This window comes from Gouania willdenowi, chromosome 21 (genome assembly GCF_900634775.1).
Source record: "Gouania willdenowi chromosome 21, fGouWil2.1, whole genome shotgun sequence".
NCBI classification, from domain to species: Eukaryota; Metazoa; Chordata; class Actinopteri; order Blenniiformes; family Gobiesocidae; genus Gouania; species Gouania willdenowi.
The window spans coordinates 25,423,694-25,441,013 of record NC_041064.1 but is presented as its reverse complement, the minus strand read 5'-3'; the positions used below and the strand labels follow the sequence as shown (position 1 = coordinate 25,441,013).

Sequence of the window (17,320 nt, the reverse complement as noted above, 5' to 3'; positions counted from 1 at the left end):
AAAATAGTTTGTCTGTCCACGTGTCTGTATTTCAATGCCTCACTTTGCTGATGTTGTAGGCATTGCAAGTTGCCTGAAGGAACTCAGGGGCATCAGGGGGATAAGAGTACTTATTATGGATCTCCTCAAGACCTCTCTTGTAAAATGTCTGTAAGGAAAGTAGCAAGATTAGACTGATAAAAAAACTAAAACGTATTAAAAAATATGCAAAATATACAAAAAAAAATTTGTATCAGCAATGTTAAAGAAAATTCCATTTAAAATCGGAAGGACTTACATCGCTCCTCTGAAGCTGGTTGACTTTGGCTTGCAACATTATGGGGTGGTCGTCAATGGCTGTGAAAGGGATCGTGTCTGGGGGCTGCCTGTATTTTTTCTGAATATGAAACAGATTGAATATACGTTATGCAATATTTTAGATATATATGTGAAAAGCTGTGTTTTAAAGAAGGTAAATGTATGTAGGGTTCAGTACGTGCCTCATTCAGGATCTCGCTAGCCCGCTTGGCTTTCTCCACCTCCATGGAGCCAAAGGTAACCCATGAGCTACCTTTGGTATATGCATTGTAGTCAGCCTTGTATTCATTCTTAAATAGAGAAAACAAAACCACTTGATGAAATCATACATAATCTCTTTTAACACCCTAAAGCTAAGTTAATTGTTATGGGGATAATACACACATCACTCTGGATGATGTTGGCTTTCTTGGCCAGGTCCAGCAGCACAGTGTCTGGGGGCAGGAAAAAGTTGGTGCTAATTTTCCTGTAACCAGTCATGCTGGAAATTGCCTGAGATTTCTTAGCCAAAGTGACCGACATCATATCCAGTGGTGTGTGGTACTTGGTCTTTATCTTCTCATAGTCCTTCTTGTATTCACGCTGTGAAGACATAGACAACACAGTGTTGGAGTGGTTTTTCTTTTAGATTTTGGCTTGAATTAGTCATATAATCCATGACTTACATCACTCTGGATTTTGGCCACATGAACAGAGTGTAAAATCTTGGGATCATCATGAATGCTAAGAGCTCCAACCATCTGTCCTTTGTTCTTCTCATACTCTTTTTTATATTTCACCTGAAAAGAAAGACATGAGTATTACAGTCTACAAATAGACTTACCTACATATGCATAAAGAAACAATGTTGGAAACCATAAACACCGATATTGTATACTTACATCACTGGCAATGTTTGTGTGAGCTCGGGCTGCAAGAATTGAAATGGTGTCACCCTTGATCTCAAACTTTTTTGCTTTGGATCGCTCCCAGTCATATTTATAGCAGTTCTGTAAGAGAAAATACATTTTTTTTTAGTAAATAAAGATCCTATTCAAAGCAATTGAGCTTTACAAGTTACTATGAATTACTTACGTCACTAAGGTTGAAAGCGTTCACTCTGGACTGGACCAAAAAGGGATCGTCTGGGGGAAGACTATACTTGACCTTGTCCAGCTCATACTGTGCTTTGTAGTTTAACTGCAAACAAGAATAAAATAGCAGTATGTTACTACTAGATTCAGGAATATGACAATTTTCTGTCACTAGAGGGCAGAAGCACATTCCCTTCTTCTCCAGCATCTACTGATCATCAGGTTTATTCTGGGCCTCCTGAACACACATTTCTATTTATACTCCAGAGAAAAGACTCTCCAGTTTCCATGGTGCCCATAGAAAGGCAGCTCGGGCTACATGAATGGGCACAAAGGTTCATGAGAATTTCAAGGATAATCTAACTGATTATTCCAGCAAAATGACACATACGTCACTTAGCTGTTGGGCGTTGATGGCGGCTTGAACCATGACTGGTGAATCCGTCACTTGTGTGAACTTCACTGTGTTTGGATGCTGTCTGTAAGCTTTCTACAAACCACAAAATAGAAAGTGTTGACAACCAATAATACAGCAAGAGCATGTATATGATCTGGAGCAATTTATTTGAATACTCACATCTTTACATTGGTTGAGATTCTTTGTTGCCTCGTATTCAGGAGTAATAGTTTGAGGAAAGTAGCATCTGGTTTTGATGTCTTCATATTCAGCTTTATAAAGTTGCTGGGAAGCATAAAAGCAAATAATAAGTAACTGTTGGATGGAGAGTATCTGCTTAAAGGTGATAGAAGCAGCACAATGATTTACCTCGTTCTTCATCTCCTCAACTTTCTGGCAATGAAGCATGTAGAGGTCTTCATAGCTTCCAATGTAGTGGCCTTTAATCTCATTGTCATACTTATCTTTGTAGTGTGTCTGGAAGGTGATGAGGATGTGTATTATACATGTATCAGTACATCATAAATGTGTTAACCTGAAATAATGAGTTTGTTTTGTTTTTATTACATCTGTGAACTTTTTAAGCACAGAGTCCATCTGAAATTTGGGCGTGTCACAGTAGTTGATGCTGAAACCTCTGGACTTCTCATAGTTAGCCTTGTATACTTTCTGGAAACAGTACAGAAAAAAACAGAAAAAAATTAAAACACATTTTGAGAAAATGACAAAACATGAATGTTTATATTTAACTTTTAGAACATCTCATTGTTTGTTTGGCCTGCTTTTAATTTATTAAAACTGTTTAGTACTGTTGCATCTCTGTTTACTGAAGGATCCAACCATCCATCATTATACTGGTTAGGGGCACTGGGACATACATAATTTTCCAACTTACACAAATCCATCAAAGAACTAACAAAGCCTCACAGGCCTTTGCTTCTCTGATCAAATGAAAAACCACAATTATCTTAACATACATGTTTCATACTATAAAGAACAGGGCCCAAGATGGATTTTACCAATAACTTTTTTCCTGACAGCATTCAGCATTGCTAGTGACAGCCTCATCTGACAGTAACTGTGAGTAACTGCTTCTCTAAATACTCATATTTTTTGAAAGCAGTTGAGATACAATCATTAGAAATGCAAGCTATTCATTGGCTTACATCACTTAGGATGGTGCCGGCATATCTGAGCTGTGTCAGGAGAGGATTATCTGTGGCCGGTAGCGTGTTGTAGTCTGCCTGGGCTTTTGCTTTTTCATATTCCTTCTTGTACTGGACCTAAAGAACAGGCAGGTGTTAGAAAATAAAAACATGTCTTAACATGTATAGGTGGATATGGAGTGTTCAAAAGGAGCATCCAGTTGGGTGGCATGCATTGTGAGCGTGCACTGTTCCAGGTGTTAAACTCACAGGTCAGGACCCAAAGGTGGGTCCCGGACAAATTAACTTTTGAATGAAAAGAGGAGTTTGTGCTTTTATTTTGAATGGGATTTATTTATGCATCAAAACTTTACAGGTTTGTGATTTGGTAGTTAATTTGTTAAAATAAGTCTTATAATGTTTTAAATACACATTTTGATGTTTTACTAAAATAAAGAGTATAAGAGAATATTTTCTCCTCTAAAATCTTCACATGCTCAACGCTTTGATTTTTAATTTTTGTAACTAAAATTCAAAAACAAAAAGATCACAATAAAGTAATTTTCTCTCAATGCTTTACTGGAATCTTTATTACCCTAAGTTCAAACTCCCAATTTTAAATGTTCAATGCTTGCTTTAAAGAATTCTCGAATACCAGTTCAGAACTACATGTGTACTAAATGTAGGTCTCTCTGTCATGCAGTGTGGGTACAACACTGTGTGTCAGAGTGGACTTAGCCTGTTGACTCACACACTGCTCTGAGACATGGGTCAGCACACTGTCGAGCCTTCCACATGAGACGGATCTGATAAAAATACACTAATACCTCTGTGTGTACTGTGCATGCTTGTGAACTCACCTCACTAGCAGCAATACCAGCCTTCTTGTGTGTTTCATAAACAGGTGTGTCTGTTTGCATGAAATAAATTTGGTCTTTAATATCCTCAAACTCTTGAGTGTATTTTCTCTGAAGAAGAAGACACACAGCGGTTAACAGCAAGGATGTGTCAGAAATCCTGATTTTTGTACCAGTATTGTCTTACTTGGCTGAGGTTTTCCATTGCAACCCTGGCAATGGCCACGTCAAAGTAAGGCGTCTCACACCACTGACCCTTCACATTTTTATTGTAGTCTTCTTTGTACTTAAGCTGTGGGGGAACAAATGGCGATTAGCATTAGTAGAGACCATCGTTGGGAGAACACATATTGGCAACTTTGTAGACAAGAACATACCACAGCTAATGTTGGATGTAATTACTACAGCATTGGAGATGCAAACCCTTTTAGTAGCCTCAAACCAAGGTTGAACACATGAGGAACAGCTTTATTCCCAGTGATTTGAGCCTATTCATAGCTGTTCCAGCTTAGTGTAGCCATTATTATCAGAGAGCAGGTGGTCAGTCCCAGAGTTTGGCTCAGGATTGCTGGTTGTCAGAAGGTCTGGTTTGTACAAAGCTATCTTTTTCCTTCTTCTTAGTTTTGCACTATTTTTGTTCTATTGTGTATTCATTGCTGCCTGCTGCGCTGTTAGTTCAACTGAAAACGTTGGCGCAAACAGATTGCTGGCACTTAAGACTTAAGTTTTTAAGTTTTTCAACCCAAATGAGATGTATTTCTAAGGAAAAATGGTTTTAATAAACATAACTAGTATTTGCTGTCAACTAACTTGCATACATTTTAATACTTCATACTTTTTAATTAACTTAACGTAAAACTATTAGGTACATTCCACTCATGTGAAGCATTTTAATAAACTAATTTGGTGTTATATAATATTTGTTTATAAGTGGGGCAAGCTATCTCTCTGATTGGTGAGCATGCTTTAATTAACTTTATCAACAGCTGACAATAAACAGGGTGCTTGACAAAGACGTAACCAAAGGAACGTGACCTAACTGTACATCAAAACATAGAGAATTTTTTTTGATAGAGCAGCAATTAAAGTTTTCTACAAATAAACTTAGATATCAAACAAAGATAAATGATAAAGTCAAACAAACTAGAACCATAACATCAATACTTAAAATGATCAACATTTTTTACATACATACACTCCAAACAATTGAGTTATGATGTTAACAAGAAATGTTAACTTGCATTAAATTCATGCTTATGAGAAAATCCAATATTTTTTTCTGAAGTACTGGTATGTCATGTTAATTCACTAGTTAGGTGGCAGGTAAGACAGTAAGATGTTCTTTACATGCTGTAATGCACTGTTTTTTAAGTGTTGCCTACAACACAACAAATATTTTGAGAAGCCTGAGCCAAGGTGCAGTTACTCCTGGGATACAAGGGCTAAGGTTTATCACTTCTGCTGTTAGACTTTGTTTTAGCAGCAAATTTTGATCTCAGATTTAGTCTTCTGGCAGTAATCCAAAACTACCAAAATATTGGTAAACCGAAGTCTAACTAGCTTAATCCAAGAGACCATAATTCTTTGTCAATCACAAAGTGTTCCAAAGAGACTCCATATAACGAAAGATACATGTTATTGGCCTATAAGAGGAAATGGCATTTTCCTTAAATTTAATGGCAGGCAAATGTGAAGATTTTAAATGTTTACTTACACAGAAATACTCAAAATACATTTATTTGCTGATAAAAAGTTAACTGTGTGCATTGTGCTTACTTCTCACTTTGCAAATAATGTCTGAGTTATTATTGTTTGCATTAATAGGATGTAGCAACAAAGTTTAAGATGCATTAGTAGAAGATAGTTGTACATACATCGCTGCGCTGATTGGTAACTCTCCTGGCCAGCTCCACCTCAGGAGGATCCGCCAACGAGGTGAATTTGGCTTTGCGCTGATCGTGGCCTTTCTTATACTGAACCTGTGAGATTGTGCAAAGCAGAAGTTCAAAGTTTAGTTCATTACCGTCAACATCTCAACACAAGCACAGATAACCTCTAATAAAGCAGGTTGTTAAATTAACTGTGAAATGACAAAATAATCTAAACACATTACAATGTACAGTTTACTTAAAGCTAATTATATTATATTATATTATATAATGCCATAACTTTAAATAAACTGATACATTATTTTAAGTATTAAAAAAAAGCCAACACTCTAAAATGTACTACATAATTCTATAAACAAATCCAAAGTACCACAGAAAAGCAAAGAAACTACATATTACATATTTTGCTCTTCCATTTATGATACAAATTTATCAACTATGCCATCCAAGTTATCAAACTTGCATGTTAATAAAAAAATAATAATAATAATTAGAAATTGTATATGAAGTTACTGGATTTGGTGAATTTTTACATAAGCTGCAGGGATTCTTTTAATTTTGTTTTAATATGTATAATAAATATCTTGAAATACAATACTAAACAAAAAACACATAATATGAATAATGAGCAACATTGGATTATGCTATAAAAATAAGTTGGACTTCTTTGAACACATCTTTGGAATCAATTATAATTTTCTAAATAAAGTGTACAGGATGATGAAAAAATTGGTACAGTCTGGGTAAAAGGATACGTCGCATAGACGCATGCTTGTGAAGAACTGCAACTAAAAATAAGTTTATCTTACGTCACTGAGAACTTCTTGAGCCTTGGCCACCCTGCGCAGCTCAGGACTGTCACTGTACGGGCAGAACAGTGTCTTCTCTTCATCCCAGTCTTCAGTGTAACGTTTCTACAGATCATTTTAGAGGATTTTGTATTTTTAAAAAACAACAACTTTGTGACATTGAACACAATGTATTTTTGAGCATTACACAGTAATGCAAATGTGTGCATACTTTGCTGAAGTTAGCAGCATTCTTTACAGCCAAAACCAGCTCTGGAGCATCAGGAGGCAGCAGGTACCTGTCCTTAGTCTCATCCCACTTCTGTCTATACAAGACCTACAAGCAATGGACAACAAGTGCCACAACAAATGTTGCATTCAGTGAGGAAAATTTAAAGATTGCAGAACTAAGACTTACGAATGCATAGAAATAAGAGGCAACAATAATTGCTGTTGCAGTCATTTTCAGCAAAGTGACCTTTTTATAAACTTTCTGAGAGAAAAAGACTATTTAAAAGTGATTTAGCATTTAAATGCAAAAGAAGTACCAAATGTAATAGTGAGGTAGAGCGAAGACTGTGAAAAGCTTTCAAATGAAAATGAATATTATGAAAATATTAAAATGTATTGTAAAACCACTGTTGGATATAAAATATAAAATAAGGCATCTATAATGTATCTACAGCAATGTATCTTCATTACACACTTTATTAATATTATATACCTGCACAGACTATCACTTACCTTGCTGATCAGTTCAGACACATGCTTTACGTGGGCAACCTCTCTGGCCTCGCCGTCATACAAGCTGGTGGTACGAGCCTTATTCCCCTCCATGCGGTATTTAACCTAATGACATTTTACCGGATCAGAAACAGGATTCAATTCCTCTATATCTAAAATCATGTGTTGGTAACAGAAGATAATATCAAAATTATCCTATCAACATTCACTTATCCCATTCAGAACATTGTGGTGTATTATGAGCGTATTCCATCTTAATACGGGAAAACCGGGGGATACAGCTAGACCAGATAATTTAGAACAATAAATGTCTTTAGACTGTAAAAAGGAAACAGATCTCTTAAAGATAGAACTCTGAATATAATATTTCATTTTTAAAAAGCACCCAACTGCTATTTCTAAATATTATGTAGCCAGAATACCTCACTAAGCTGCTCCTGAGCCTTCCTGATCCGAATCATTTCTGGGGTATCGATGACCAAGGCAGGAGGCTTTCCTTTGGACAAGTCATAAGCCTTGCGGTACTTATTCTGTCAGGAACAATCAATACAGAATTAGTTACAATAAATATAATGTAAAGAAGACAAGGAAAAGCGCTCAAAATAACACAAGGAATGTAGAAAACAGATGATATATTAAATACATAAAATATCCCCTGAAATTGTTAGAGAGAGTATTTGTAACATGTCACATGGGAGATTTTCTTAGAAACATATCGCACTGAGCTCAAGTTAGCTGCTTACGTGGCTGAACTGCTCCAGCATCTTCTGGCTGTGAGCCAGGTAAGGAGTCATGAACTTGGAAGTATCCACCTTGACCTTCTTCCTGGGTTTTCTGGTGGGCATACCCGACTGGAAATGGATCAAGTTTAAGACAATTAAAAAACCAATAACAATCCAACAGAAGAAACCCAAAAAACTTTTTACACCCCATTTATTTAGTAATATATACAAATATAATATGGAAAAAATACTGAAGAAATGACCATTTTCCTCCTAAAAAATATTTTTTTTTTTAATTGTCATTTTGGTCACTCTGGTTTACTAATGATATTTCCTCATCTCTTGCAAAGTGATACAAATCTTCTTCCACTAATACTTAATCAATAAATTCAAGAATGTGTTAGAAGAATTGATGCTTGTCCAAAAGTCCAATAGTGCATGAAAGGAACCATAGGAGGACTTGTATGCACTTGTACGGTTCATATGATGATTTGATTCAAAGCAAATATTACCAGTTTGTGCATGTGATTTTATATAAAGTTTTATCTACATGAGAGTTGGTGAGCCAAAATTATAAGGAAATGATATAACATCATGCTGAATTAGGGTAACAATTCTAAAGCAAGCACTTTAAATAAAAGCACTCCCTAGAAGGTCTAAAACAGAATTTTTTGGCATGCAGATTTGGCACCAGTAAATAGCGTTGCATTAATTATCTGTCAGCATATAAAACAGCAGAAAACATAGCAAAGACCCTCAAAAGATAAAAAATAAAAGTTTGCTTTAAAATGTAATGCTGTGCTGACCAGACTAATAACTTTATGAAATAAGACAACAGATCATCCACAGGACATGCAGCGATGAAGACGAAGGGCTTCCCTGTGCTTGTTGTGCCTTATGAGAAGGTGGTTTACCTGTGTGATCTGAGAGCTGTGCTCAGTGACAGTCGACGTGGTAATCTCCTCAACATGCTACAAATGTAGGGACACACTGTTTGCAAAACTTCCACAGACATTAAGGGAGAAACAGCACAATCGTTTTGGATTGAGGGTGATTTTTCCTACAGCTCTGGTTTTCATTATTTATTCCGTCTTCACTGCTGTACATACCATTTTTTTTTTTTACTATAGATGATTTTACTACCAGATTATTAATTTGTCAATGAGCCAGACTACATTTATAATCTGCTGATCAAACCAGAATACATGTCAATTCTAGACCAACTATTGACAGCTTTACACACTTCATGTCTTTCTCTTTAAGCTATTTTATGATTCACCAAATTAAGAACCATTATCAGTCAGGGTTGGGGTCACATAGAATTGTAATCGTGTAACTGATAATTAATTACAATTATGGCATAATTATAATTGTGATTGTAATTTTAAAAAATCTGTTGCTAATCATAATTCAATTGTAATTGAGTTTGATAATTGTCAATTATAATTTAACGCAAAACTGGGAAACCGTGTTACAGTTCTATTTTCAGTTCTACATGTATGTAGTTAACAATTATTAAAATGCTTCATATCGAGCTTTCCCACATTTTACCATTTAAAAAAAATATGAATACCTATATTTTTATTGATTAGGTAGCTTATTTCTAATAGATAGGAAATAAATTAGATGATTGATATTTGTTTTTAGTGTGTTTCACGGCTGATTTAGGGCATGTTATCATTAGAGATGCTAACAGAAAGCTAACACAAGAGGAATGTCAACTTTCATTAGGTTATATTTCAGGCTCAGTAATTGAGATTAATTGACTATCTGAGAAATATTTGTAATTTAATGGTAATTGGGAAAAATGCTGGTAACTGTAATCATAACTGAATTGTAATTGAACTTTAGCAATTGAGAACATAATTGTAATTGACTATCTGAGAAATATTTGTAATTTAATGGTAATTGGGAAAAATGCTGGTAAATGTAATCATAACTGAATTGTAATTGAACATGGGTAATTGAAAATGTAATTGTAACTGAAAAATGTAATTGGCCCCAACCCTGTTATCAGTTATCTTTTTACAAAATGTGTATTAATGTATTAAGCAAAAGAAAAATTTACAAAAAATAAAACGTGTGTTTCTTTATTCCCAAATAACTCAATTGAAATTGAAATTGAAAACATATTTATTTAGCCATTACCTGTCCCCAATGTCTTCATGTGAAATAACAGTTTCTCATCATGGCTCAATGGCTCATTTTCTCTCCTAAGGGTTCCAATTCTAAACACCTCTACACACAATCCTTCAAAAAGTTATATAAACTGCGCTTGCTCAGAAAGATCCGCTGTCCTCTATAACAGTGCTGTCAGTTTAGGATGAAATATGTGGGACTAATTAAGTGTCATTTATGATGGCTCAACATGTGTACATTTCATTTCATTAAGCTGGATGATACAGCAGTTTTTTACTTTTTTTTCTTGTCACTCACTAAATTTTCCACCTGTTTCAAACACACTTCTGTCTTATCCGTCTTGTTGATCTTCTTCTTCTGCCTATAAGACGGGGGCTTCTGGAGGTTTTTTTCTCTATAATTATACATCACTGTCGTCGCAGCGTTGTAACTTCTTTTGTGTTTCCTTGTGCAGTGACTTTGATTTTCCAAATCCTCGTCAGTTTGTGTCTAGTCATGTTTGTCTTCAGGTTTGTACATTTGAGCAATGAAGTAAGTAGTCTAAAAGTTATTTAATCATTTAAGCTGAGTCAAATCAACCAGACTTCTCACTGTTAATCTGTTAAAAATCTAATTAATGAGAGGACTGACTGCATTTCTGTACACGTAATCTCAACACTTCCAACTTGTCTGAGATTCACTTTTCTCATATTTAAATTAATCTTAACTCACTGTAGGGTGCCTAAAGTACACTGATTTTAGATAATCGCATCATAACAGGATTGAAAAACCTTAAATTAGAATAACCAGAGCTGACAGAAAAAACATCTCAATCATTGTCATTGAGAACATTTGTAAGAGGCTTTGATATCTGAATCTATCAGACAGGAGAGAACCATAATTGAGTATTAATTACTCAGCTATCAACAAAAATGCAAAGAATTGCCTTTCTACTCTAATTTTCATATCCATCCATTTACATGCTCTTGGCTATCAGGACTTTTTTTTTTTTACAGCACAGCCTTATTTACACACATCTCTGTCATTTTATTTTCCACCTTCCTCAGCTCTCATCCAATGTGCTGCAGAAACCCTTTTCTAAATATGTCTGAATGCCAGACACTCAATACCTTATACTCAACCCAGTACTGGCCTTTGATTTTATGTCATATTTTAGCTTAATAGAAAGGAAAAATATGATCAATGGGTCTGAAAATATATATTGCTCTATTTTCTTTCTAACATGATGATTTTCTGTTTCATTTTAAGGGTTTGTCTCCCCCCCCTTTTTTTATTGCCTGGCCCTACAGCATTATGGTCCTCCCCATTCTGTAGATTCAATAAGAAGCCATCTTATGGATCAATGCATCTTTTCTCCCCAGTATGGATGAAAGTACTAGTGAAATCAGAGTGTATTGAGTTTTGGGTTTCCATTTGTTACGCCTCCAATAAGATTTACATCTTTACACTAAAGATAGTAAATCAGCTGATATGTTATATGAGAGGTAAATGATCTTTTTTTTAAATGTATTTCATCAAGCGGGGTCAATTTTGTCCAAGATAATCAAAATCATTCCCACTCCCCTATAAGATATCAGCAGTATTACGTACAAACAAATACAAGGCTCACTTTGATCCCTTTTTACCAGGAAACAGGGAATTAAGTGTTAGCCTTCTGCTTTCACTCTTTCATTGGTCACTGGCACGGAGACTTCAAACAAAACAAAATTACATTCACAAAATTAAGCTTTAATTGTATCACAAAGAGCAACTCTGCAGCTTTGGTGTAGAAACTGTAGAAATCTGAGTAAAATCTTGTGAAAGTTTTCAGAAGGTCATCTGAGGTGAAAGAGAAAACTGTATGGCTGACATAACTGACATGTTAAAAACAGGTTGTCATACAATGGTTGTATTATTACCTCCACATCAAATTTAATTGTCTCCAATGAGAGGGTGGAGATACTTCAATTCTAAGCAGGAGTCAGTTGTTTAACAATTACACAATAGAGCCAATGGAGTTACATGAATTTGATTTAGTTAATAAAAACATATTCATATCTAGAGATTGGACCTATAATTGACTGTTTCTAAGCAATAACTGGGAAAAGTCCATCTCTGATCTGAAACATGATATACTGGCAGCCATGGATGGACCACTCCATAATAAATTGCTGACATGAAAAGGTACTGCAAACTATTAATGGGAGCTGTAGCAGAACTGTACATGAACTGCTTCTGCTTTATAGTAATTCATAATCTAGATAAAATTTTACTTTTAGAATTATGATGAAAGTGTTGATCCCTGTAGTACAAAACAAAGATGTAAAATGCATCCTACCTCGTCCACAATCTCCTCTTCCTCATACTCCTCATACTCCTCATATTCTTCATATTCTTCGACTTCCTCCATTTTGGGACGATTATTGATGTTCTATATAAAGCACATTATACAGTTTTAAGTATCCATGCAGTTTTCAGTATGTCAGCTCACAAAAAACATATAATTGGTGAATAAATTCCTGTCTGTAAGAATTAAAATGTATAATAATAAGTAGCATTAACTTTTAGATCCAGAGGCTCAGACAAGAGATCAAAGGATGACTGCCACTGTGATATTCTAGGATGTTTCTAAATGTACTGTTGAACCCATGTCGCCTCAATTAAAAATACAATAAACAGAAATCCTGTGCAAGGAGAAAATAACCAATGGATTTACATACCAGCAAAAGACTCCCGACAGTAAGGTTGCCTCACTTTCCATCCACTGGAATCTGAAACTGACTCCAACCTTGTGATCTGCCCCCAGCATGAAACAAATGAACAAAATGTGTAAAGCTGACAATGACACAGGTAAACACACACAATACATTATATGGGAATACTGCCATTGGAGGCCATAGCCAGCCCCATAATTGACATACCACAAATCACCTCAAAGATCTGGGCCTCCTGGTTGAAGGCAGGCAACAGCTGCCCAAAAGTGCTTCAGCTATTTGACATGTAAGCTAATGCCGCAGCCCAATTGGTTGACTCTCTTTAGCAAAGGGGGAGTCAATGCCTTCTGAGGCTGCAGGTTATATATAGGACGGCATTCAAACTACCTTTTTAGCACATTGATGCCCTCTTTTTCAGATTTAATCCAATTTTCATCATAAGAAATCAACAGTAAAGAAAACAACCAGCAAGAGCCAAGATAATGTAAATGACTCGATGGCCAGATATGTTATTGGTAAAGAACTTTCAGGTACATCCAAAGGTGGGGCTGCTCTGATCTCACTTGCTTTCCCCAGTTGTTGATTGTTTAGTCTCTTCTTCAGTGTAAAAAAAGAGTGTTGGCCCTCATTTTAGTCCTTAGTGAGGTCCTCCTGGATCCGGTTGACAAAAGAGGATGGAAGCAAGAATCATCCAAGCTGATGAAAAGCCATGCAGGGTGTAGAAAAGGGGATATTTGTGGGTTTTTATCCTGCCATTTTCTTACCAGTTATGTCAAAGATTATTGGTCTCCCAAGCCACCAAAGCCTCCCCAGCTTCCCTCCAGAGAAACGCTGGGCGACAGCACACAGCTGAGGTTTCTACCCAGGTTATCATGTGGCTGACACAGCCAATCACAGGCTAGAGCACTCAGGTTTCAAAAACTAAATATACTGTTTAGTAAGGAGCACCTGTTGAGGCTAACACATCAGCGGTACAGTTATGAGGAAGGCAGTGGGGCACGAGTGAAGGGGACTGAAGAACACGTAAACCCAACAGTACCACCCAGTGTGAAGGGGTTTCGGGTCATTGTGGGGCAGACTGTTCATTGCAAAAGATACACAACAGATCAGTGGACAGCTGGGCAATTGAATCTGTATCTATAGGAGACATAACCGTCAATGTTTGAAATGTTGAGGTCATCTGTTGAGGTCACTGAGCTGGCAACTTCTCGTCAAGAACTGGGTCAACACTAATGTGAAAATTGGAGAGACAGCAAAGGTCTTTATACGAGTGAGACTGACTGTTTATATACAAGCAGAAAAACAAACAGCGAGGCACCATGGGCAAAATAGAAATGAAAAGAAAACTGAAAACACCAGACATGGTGCATCTTTTTGCATGTTCTCCCCGTGTCTGTCGAAATATTGTTTTTCTTCATGCAGTCCGTGAGTGTGTGCTTGTTTGTTTTTAACTCTTAACATGTTTGTTGTGAAGTTAAAAGACAATTTACCAACATCTAAACGTTTAATCGATGGAAACTAAACAACAAATGTATTATTTAAATTATTTGAGTACAGGCTTGTTTGGGTTCGATTGCTTTCTTTAGGGAATATATTTAAGGCCATGTTGCCCACAACTCCCTGAGCAAGTGGATGTGGAGTTAATCTGTACACTACTTTCCACCCATAGAGTGTGTTTTTGTTATTCCTGCAACACCGTCGTTCTGTCAATGGTCCCTCTTATACCTAATGAGCTGTTCAATGACCCTGTGAAGGAAAAGTTAGTTCAGCAGATCAATGAGAACATGGTTATTCCTGGACTAATCAATGGCAGAGTTCAGATTTCAGTTTACCCCTCCCTTCTTGAGTATAGTTTGCATGTTCTCCCCAAGTGTCCATGGGCTGGGGACATGTTTGAGGTGCCCAGAGTAAGATGGGATAGACATGGTCATTTTTTATTTATAAGCATCTGTATGACTGCATTAATGTTTCGAATATTAATATGTCTTCAGCAGTTTTACAACAACCTGCCAAGGGACTAGAGATGGAAACTAGTCATAAGTTACAATCTCACATGTAAGAATAATTTCTTATAGAATATTTTTAATAATGCTTTTAAAGTTACCTATCCCTATCATCACTTACACCAATTGTAAATAGTAAAATCAAATAATCTTATTGTCTTTATTCTTTAAGTTCTTTTAAATAGCGTTGGCAAAAGCACTAGTCTACAGTACTCAAGTAAAGTAGAGATACTTGAATAAAAAATGACTTTGGTAAAGTAAAAGTATTGAAGTTGCTCCCTTACTTGAGTAAAAATAAAAAAGTACATGCTACTAAATGTACTTAAGTAAAAAAGTCAAAAGTAAACTAAATGTAGTTTCAATAATAAAACTGTTTCTTAAAGAATACTGGTAGATGGAACAAGTTAAATCTGTTACCTTTGAACACCTGGAGGATTTAGCACTCTTAAAAAAACAATTTGTAAATAAAATCTGTCAAGAAAAGAAGTGCAAATGTTCAATAAAATCCAGAGCAGCTTTGAGTTTAACATTTCTAAGAACTTGTAAAAAACTGGTACAATGCTCCTCCATCTTCGCGGCTGATGGTTTGCGTCTTTAAACGTTGTGACGTCATCTTTGAAGGTCTTACGTAACTAGCTCATTTTTTAAAGAAGATAGTACAGATATTTGTTTAAAAAAGTAAAAGTAAAAAGTTGGCAATAAAATAAATACTCAAGTAAAGTACAGATACCAGAAAAAAAAACTACTTAAGTACAGTAACTAACTATTTGTACTTTGTGTTATCTCTGCTTTTAAAGCTAAAGAGCAAAAAAATGAGAAGCCATTTCAAATCATTATCTAGCATTTTTTGTCACAACTGACAATAATTTTAGAGTAATGTTTAGGGGTTATCTGTTTTTGTGTTGTGGCAATGTGGGGGAAAATAAATAATGTTCTTTAATTATCAGTTGCCAACTCTTTAAAATCAAGGTAAGGGTTCTTTGTAATTGTGGTAATTCATTTTTAACACATTAGCTTTTCTACTAATTGGATGCACATTTATCTCTGGTAATGTCATCTTCACTAACTCAGCTCTCACCCGTAGCACGCTGTGACTAGGCCCGAGATGGACAACAGCAGCTGAGTGACACTTTTCCTTCAGTCTGTAATCAACTCAATGACTGCTGCATGATTTAATAACATCCCCACGAACTTAAAATCATCTCATTTGCAAAACCACAATAACACTGAAACAAAAATATGTGAATAGTAACTTTAGCTTCGTCTTCATGGAATCACAAGGTTTGTTAACCCATATAAACATACAAGCACCCCATTAGCAAATGTACCTAAGGAGGAGATTACATGATGCTCAGTCACTGGCAAAAAATGACAGATGACTATCCAGTGAAGCCCAGAACACAACAGCTGCAGGACAGACACCACAACATCAACACTGCCAACAACAAATCTGTCCCACCAGCACATAACAAAAGTATGAATTTTCATGAGGCATGAAATAATGACTAGTCAGAATGACATTGCTTTTTTCATTGTTTACTGTAGCTTTTTAATGAATGCCTTTCTTATTGTTGAACAAGAAACAATGTCACTGAGCTTTAGAAGGCAGTGATTGATGTTCTTTTATGGTATCCAGGAGGTTACTGATGCCTTTTAGGTTGATAGAAGATGTCATGTTCTGACATGTTCTATGATTTCTTCAGATTGTGGGATGATGTGTTGCGTTTCCAGATCCATCCCCCACTTCAAAATGTCAAATGCAATAGGCGTCTGATTTATGGATTCTACTGGTCTGACATTTTACTCATCTCTCAAAAGCATGCGGTTGATCGCAAATAATTCAAGGTTTGACAAGGTGGGCCATCACTTTTTGAAAGATGGACAGGTTTGCATTAAAAACTGGATGGAAATCATTTAAATGGGAAAATTACTTTTAGGTCACTGTAAATTTTTAAAATGATCAACAAATGTAGTACTTTTTTTTTTTTTATGTCAGTTTACTTATTGGAAGGAGTTAGGAAGAGCAGTAGGATTTTAAGAGTGAAAGGTTTAAAGCACCAAACTAAAATACGCTCCAAGTTCTCACAAACAGGATTATTGACACCTGACGTGATTGTTATTCCTTAACATCATTTTCTTCTGCAGGCTGACAATCATTTACAACCACAGCTTTGAGTTTAACTTGACAAATGAGCCAAAATATACGGTAATATGTTGGCTCAGATGCCAAGGAAGAAAAAGCAGCTCCTGCTGAAATTCATTAAATTGTAACTTATGTGTTACAGGCCACTTAAAACATTTTAGAAATCCTACAAGAGGAAGTAAAATGTCAGTTTTAGGCCCCCTTCAGATGACATTAAAAAGTGTTCCCCCCTCAGACTGGTCTAGAGACTAAGGATATGAAGTAGGCTTAAATGTATTAATTATTTTTACTAATACTGCATATTGCAGCTCAAATAAACATTGAACTGTTGCTTTTTTGTGAAATAAAAATCCTTACCTATCAACCATTTGGCTTTTCATCTGGTGATGAATAATTCAAGGTCTTTATATTAAAATAGGCCAAGATACAG

The 17,320-nt window shown here is 35.8% G+C and overlaps 1 protein-coding gene across 24 annotated transcripts in view; it reads right to left on the bottom strand.

The window, feature by feature from the left end:
• neb (nebulin) overlaps positions 1-13,642 on the bottom strand; it is a 68,775-nt gene extending 55,133 nt beyond the window's left edge. For 22 of the 24 annotated variants that reach the window (XM_028435466.1, XM_028435488.1, XM_028435464.1 and 19 more), the window contains exons 1-24: positions 13,509-13,642; positions 12,751-12,826; positions 12,369-12,461; positions 8,827-8,883; positions 7,934-8,041; positions 7,613-7,720; positions 7,191-7,295; positions 6,679-6,783; positions 6,468-6,572; positions 5,644-5,748; positions 3,957-4,061; positions 3,773-3,880; positions 2,934-3,050; positions 2,335-2,436; positions 2,137-2,244; positions 1,948-2,052; positions 1,762-1,860; positions 1,372-1,476; positions 1,179-1,286; positions 963-1,076; positions 682-879; positions 480-587; positions 278-376; positions 44-148 (exon numbers count right to left, since the gene is read on the bottom strand). In XM_028435466.1, the coding sequence (XP_028291267.1) occupies positions 44-148; positions 278-376; positions 480-587; positions 682-879; positions 963-1,076; positions 1,179-1,286; positions 1,372-1,476; positions 1,762-1,860; positions 1,948-2,052; positions 2,137-2,244; positions 2,335-2,436; positions 2,934-3,050; positions 3,773-3,880; positions 3,957-4,061; positions 5,644-5,748; positions 6,468-6,572; positions 6,679-6,783; positions 7,191-7,295; positions 7,613-7,720; positions 7,934-8,041; positions 8,827-8,883; positions 12,369-12,440 (2,346 nt within the window). In that variant the 5' untranslated portion in view covers positions 12,441-12,461; positions 12,751-12,826; positions 13,509-13,642. Of the gene's footprint in view, positions 1-43; positions 149-277; positions 377-479; positions 588-681; positions 880-962; positions 1,077-1,178; positions 1,287-1,371; positions 1,477-1,761; positions 1,861-1,947; positions 2,053-2,136; positions 2,245-2,334; positions 2,437-2,933; positions 3,051-3,772; positions 3,881-3,956; positions 4,062-5,643; positions 5,749-6,467; positions 6,573-6,678; positions 6,784-7,190; positions 7,296-7,612; positions 7,721-7,933; positions 8,042-8,826; positions 8,884-12,368; positions 12,462-12,750; positions 12,834-13,508 lie in introns of all 24 variants that reach the window. The other 2 variants (XM_028435465.1, XM_028435467.1) reach the window with 2 other exon arrangements.
• Between the last annotated feature and the right edge of the window lie 3,678 nt (positions 13,643-17,320).